The sequence below is a fragment of the Silene latifolia genome, chromosome 10 (assembly GCF_048544455.1).
Source record: "Silene latifolia isolate original U9 population chromosome 10, ASM4854445v1, whole genome shotgun sequence".
NCBI lineage: Eukaryota > Viridiplantae > Streptophyta > Magnoliopsida > Caryophyllales > Caryophyllaceae > Silene > Silene latifolia.
The window spans coordinates 114,523,064-114,528,800 of record NC_133535.1 but is presented as its reverse complement, the minus strand read 5'-3'; the positions used below and the strand labels follow the sequence as shown (position 1 = coordinate 114,528,800).

At 35.3% G+C, this 5,737-nt stretch overlaps 1 protein-coding gene across 1 annotated transcript; it reads right to left on the bottom strand.

Moving 5' to 3' along the window:
• Window positions 1-3,859: 3,859 nt before the first annotated feature.
• LOC141605826 (hydrophobic protein RCI2A-like) lies at window positions 3,860-4,942 on the bottom strand. Its single transcript, XM_074424734.1, has 2 exons — window positions 4,632-4,942; window positions 3,860-4,240 (listed from the first exon to the last, which is right to left on the bottom strand). Exons 1-2 carry the CDS (start codon window positions 4,722-4,724, stop codon window positions 4,103-4,105), a joined length of 231 nt encoding a protein of 76 aa, XP_074280835.1. The 5' UTR covers window positions 4,725-4,942; the 3' UTR covers window positions 3,860-4,102.
• Window positions 4,943-5,737: the final 795 nt, after the last annotated feature.

The window sequence follows — 5,737 nt, the reverse complement described above, 5'->3', positions numbered from 1 at the left end:
TTCCTCTCCCATAAAACCGAAAATATTAAAGAGTCCTATAATATTTTTGGGTCATTTTTCTACAAGATTAATATTGTACTAGTATTTATAATATTGATTTTAATTAAGAGTGTGCTTTGGGTATAAATCCTTGGGAGAGATCCTACACTTGGGTCTTTGTTCATCCAAAAGGAAAGCACAAGAACAAGAGAGAAAGGTGATCTCTCTTGTGCCCATATTAACCGAATATCCAATGTAAGAACAATGTTTCTTCTTTATTTTGTTTAAATGTTTGCATGCATAAGATCATTTGTTAATTTTATGACAAATTAAATTAAAACATATATGAATATGTCAAGTATATAGATTTACTTTTCCTTCAATGACTCGATCCCTTCAGTCCTAGCAGCCACAAGCACAGTACCTGCTAAGCCAACTGCTCACCATTCCCGAATGGATCACCGCAGATACCACAAAACAACACGGGGTCAGTACCGACTAAACCAATTGAGAAATAAGCAAACAGTGTAACCAGCTAATCATCCTCCATCCCAGTCTCCCGATCTTACCTATATAACCGACTGGCCTCTAGGGAAGTCAGTGAAAAGGGAACGGGCGAGAAAAGAGGCTATGCCTCCACAACAAATCGTGCCTGTCTCCTTCTGCCCGACAACATTAAAATGCTGAGCTATCAAGTAAGCAATGAATTCAGATTAGCCTCTCAATCGAACCTAACACATATGTGCTTTATCTGAATTCAAGTAAGCAATGAATTCAGATAAAGCACATACGCCCTTCTTTGGCGCAAAACTCACTAACCATAAACAACAACAACTCCTCAAAAAGATATAAATAAAAACGGAGGAGTAAGACCGTCACAAACTTCCTTTTTTTTAATACGGTTTATTCTTTTCATTTTCCAACTTCCTTTTTGGTCCCCGACAACGGTGCCAAAATTTGATACCGTCGTTAGGTACCAAGTAGGGTCGATCTCCACAGGGAGGCTAAGTATCTATCTGCTAAGTATGTCTGTCGGGTCACAATTGGGGGGTTTTAAATTGGTTTTCTAAACTACTGAAGATATAAAGCAAGAGAAATAAAGACAAGAGCAATAAAGGCAAGAAAAAGCTAAGATTGATCAGATAAGGAGAGGTATGTCAGGATTTCGGTTCACCGTGGCAGTTCACTAACTCAGTCATAAATAGCCTAGACAATCTACTGTGAGAAGGGCAAGGGAAAGGTCCTTCCGGTCCGCTATCCACCCTAGATTACAACTAACTTAACTTCCGTCCTCATTAGGGTAGTCTATTGTTCATAGCAGGTCTGTTCATTCCAATCTTCCGATCTAGGAGCGAATTTAACCAAATTAAAGTTATTTAGAAGCGTGCACTCAACTAAACATATTACAGTTATATTGCTATGGTCACAGGTTCTCACAATCAACTGTCTAGCCAATTCACAACTTCGTCACTTTACTACCATAGCTCCCCTAATCCTAACATAAAAGGATTTAGCTACTCATGCAATCAGATTTAACAATAATAACGATGATAATGCTAAGAGACATGATAAAGAGAGCAAAAGAATGAATTGTATACTAGAAACACTAACAATAGAATAAAAATCAAGAGATAACGAAATAAAGAAGAACAATAGATAAAGCAAGCAAAAGATTAGATTAAGGTTAAGAGAAAGAGAGATTACAAAAGAGCGAATCCGGCGTAAAGAACAGAGTAGCAGCAGTGATTAAGAGTAAAGTATAAGTTGTAAAAAACGTAATTATGACCTAATGACGACTTCCCTTATATAGGGAAGCGTTTTATTAACATAAACAAACCTAACACGGATTAAGAAACCCGTATATAATAGCTAGTCGCTCGATCGAACCTTTTCAAATTACTCGATCGAGTGAATTTTCAGCAAAGCCGTTCGATCGAGCAAAAGCAGCTCTCGATCGAACACTTCCAAATTAGCCCGCTTAGATCGAGTTCAAGAACCACTCGATCGAACACCTGCAGCTGCCAAACCACTCGATCGACCTCTAAAAGCTCTCGATCGAGTATCTTCCACTGAAAACAGCCTTGACTTCGTTTGGCCAGTCTTCTAAGGACTCCTTTACGCTTCCCAAGGTACGACTTCTGCTCCAAAACCTCCATCTCCTCAAAATGCATGCTAAGACGGACGAAGAAGGCACGATTCCACTACTTTAAGGGTTCATTTCTGCAATTGAGACAAAACAAACCAAAGTAGCCAATTTGGGGCATTTTGCAATACAAAGCAATGTAAATGGCATAGAAATGCGTGCAATAAGAGGCTAAAAAGTCTGTATAAATTGCACGTATCACTGACCGGGCCGGTTGTCCTGATTCTCGTCGCTCGACATTGGATTATTTTTTCTTATCATTCGCACACAATTTACCCATTGCGGAGGTAAAATGAGTAAATTGCTTAACCCCATTCATAAACAAATTAATAAATTAAATAACTCCCTTATATAATCGACTTTTTTTTTTGAAATAACCCTCTTTTATAAATTTTTATTCAAATAACTCCCATTTAAAACATGTTTTTATACAAATCAGTGGCTCTTCACCGGAATGAAACTTATTTTTGAATTTTCCGGCCAAAAATTCATTTTTTCTTTCATGTTTCACTTATATAAGATGTTAAATTACTATGCTGCCCGTTTACTCATATGTTGTTCTTTAAATAAGACAAAACGACGAATTTATGCTTGATTCTTCTTCGTTCAGAGTGCATGATTTGAGTCTATTATATTTGAGAGAGATTTGGAATTGGTCACAGGCTATGAAAACATAGTAACGATGTAGGGATTACGTTATAAGAAGGGTAAATCGATCACATTATAAAAAATAAATCTAGTTCCGATGAAGAGGCATTAATTTGTTGAAAAACAAGTTTTATGAGGGAGTTATTTGGATAAAAAAAATTATAAAAGAGAATTATTTCAAAAAAGATGACTATATAAAGGAGTTATTTATAATTTACACTAATAAATTTGATCAATTTTTGACTACACATAACATACATTCTACACGTGAGTATCCGTGGAAAGAACATGCCACAATTAAGCCTGGAGTATAGGTGTAGTGAGTAGTGAGTAGTGAGTTTTAGTTATGATGCGGATAAGATATTTTCTTTGGTTGAGCAAAGAAAATACACAAATTCTCATCTGTGAAGATTGATGGACGATATTAATCACAATCTTGTGACGAGTTAAATAAAATACATATGAATAGGTAAAGACAAGTCATTTGTGATTCCTTAGACACACTATTTTTGTCTTATCTACTTGTGTGGATGATACTTAATCTGTCACAAATTTCTATACCCGTCACAAAGAAGAGTTAACGAAGAAAATAATACTAGTCCGTACTTGTCTTAAATTTGAATGGGGTGAAAACCACATAATTATTGGAGCCTACACATGCATAAGAACATGGTATACCGTATACATGACAGATTGACAGCCCATGCTTTTAGTCCTTTCGTTCTTCGTTGTGCAATTCGCTAAATAATCTCAATTGTCAACAACTCCATACCGAATTATGGAGTTAATGAATGTTGTAAGCATATTGAATGCTTAGAGTTGTAGCGTTAAGCCTTTGGACGAGAAAATGTTGCCATTTTATAATAAAAATGTGACTGGTTAATGTTAAAAAGTTAAAATTGTCTTCTTATGGAGATATTCACATTTATCCGTCGTAATTTCATACGGATATATATCACCCGTCTGAATTCTGAAATGAGAATTTGCCAAGGTTTAGAAGGTTGTTTTTTGTATGGCTGGCAATAAATTTGAAATTATGAAAGAAAAGAAAATGGCAAAGAGAAATTAATGGTAAGTTTTGAGAAGAAATTCACTCAGTAAGTCCCATTTTTGATTACAGACAATTAATTTGAAATTACAAAAATAGATCAAATTCAGTACAGAAGATGAAAGGAAAAACACACTCAAACCCAATTCGATCCCTACACTCATCAATAATTACGAGGGTAAATTTGAAAAGTGTAAAGAATGGAATGGAACGCCAAAAGCGTTAACGAAAGCGAGGGACAAATTAAAGGTGCAGATCGACGAGCATAGAGTTAGCTAGTTGTGTTATTGAGGAAGAGGAGCATAAAGTCCTTCCGCGTCACGTTGCTCACGACCACGCTTCACCACGATCACGTACACAGCATAGATGATTCCAGGAATGTACCCCAATAGTGTCAACACCAAGCAGATGAAGAACTCACACTGCAACAACACAACACCGGAAAATCGTATCCATTAATATCCTAGACCATCGATATCATAACTCATAAACAGAGATATCTATGATTTTCTCAAAGCAGCAATTAGAGATCGTTAAAGTAGTTGACTTTATGGTCAATTATGGGTACTCACACTCATGAGTACTTATTCTTTGTTTGACTTTATATAAATACTCTTATAAATGAATAAAAGGGCAAAGAATCTATTAAGTCGGAAGGAATAATAAGATCTTAGTATGTGTTAAAAGCATTCGACACAACGCACATACTCGATTAGCTATAGGCATTTGTATCCATTAGACATATGTAACTTAAATCCGTTTCACACGTAAAACTGTCTTAGTGATAATTAAAAGGGATAAAAAAGGACTTACAGTGCAACAACCATCTTTAAGGCAGACACCAAGAGGAGGAAGGAGGATGGCACAGATAAGTTCCCAAAAAGTATGTGTACCTTCAGATGCCATCTTTCTATATCAAATGACTAAATAATAAAGTGGGAGGAGAAAAATGGGTATGAGAAAGAGAGAGAGTTTTTAAGTTAGTGATTGAATGACAAAATGATGTGTTGTGGGGTGCCTTTAAATTGAGGGAGGGTATCTGGTATGTGTGAATTGTTCAAGATTAAGGGAGATATTTTTTTGTAATAATAAAGGAGTGACCTTGCACTATGTGTCGGCCAAGTCAATAAGTAATCAATCACCCATTTATTGGACTCCACTTACTGAAAATTTGAAATCACTTAAAGGAACAAAAAAGAAATACAAGTGTTCCAAACAAATTTCACTAAAAAATAACAAGTGTCCTTTATATAGTTGTAATGATTGTGACTCCATGGGATCATTTCTATGAACAGGACGATTTTGTTTGGAAATACAGAATTAATTTCATTTTCGTAATTTCAATTGTAAAAATTGAAATGTTTGAATTTAATTCCAAATTCAATTCCAAAATTGTGTTTGGGAAACCCGTGGAATTGGAATTGAAATTGAATTTGGGCGTGATGGATATGGGTCGAGACCATTGGATGTTTTATATTTGAAAAAATTAAATATTGTCTCGAAAAATATTTGCGATTGGAAAAAATATCATAAATAAAAATACTGTGACGAAATTTGCGTCACAAAATAAAACGTAAGAAGTCATGGAATTGAAATGACTAGTATATGGTAGGTATTTGAGAATTCCAAATTTTAACTAGCTTGGAATTGATAAGGAATTGAGTCAATTCCAATTCCAAATTGTAGGAGTTCCAAACACTTAAAATGTCTCAATTACGGAATTCAATTTCAATTCAAGGTTCCCAAACATACCATTAAGTACTTTGGAAATACGGGCTTTTAATCAAAGTGAGTTTTTCCTAATTGTCCCATATTTGTAAACTAGTGTGAGTTTTATGGGGTTATATAATTTTCCACACCTTATACTATCATTAGTGGGTTAAGAGAGCCTTTTGTGAGGCTTGCGAGGTGCTTAATTC

Coding starts and splice junctions, on each gene's coding strand:
- LOC141605826 (XM_074424734.1), bottom strand. CDS start 4,724: ATGGCATCTGAAGGTACACATACTTTTTGGGAACTTATCTGTGCCATC. Junction 4,241..4,631: donor TTAAAGATGGTTGTTGCACT/GTAAGTCCTTTT, acceptor GTGTTGTTGCAG/TGTGAGTTCTTCATCTGCTT.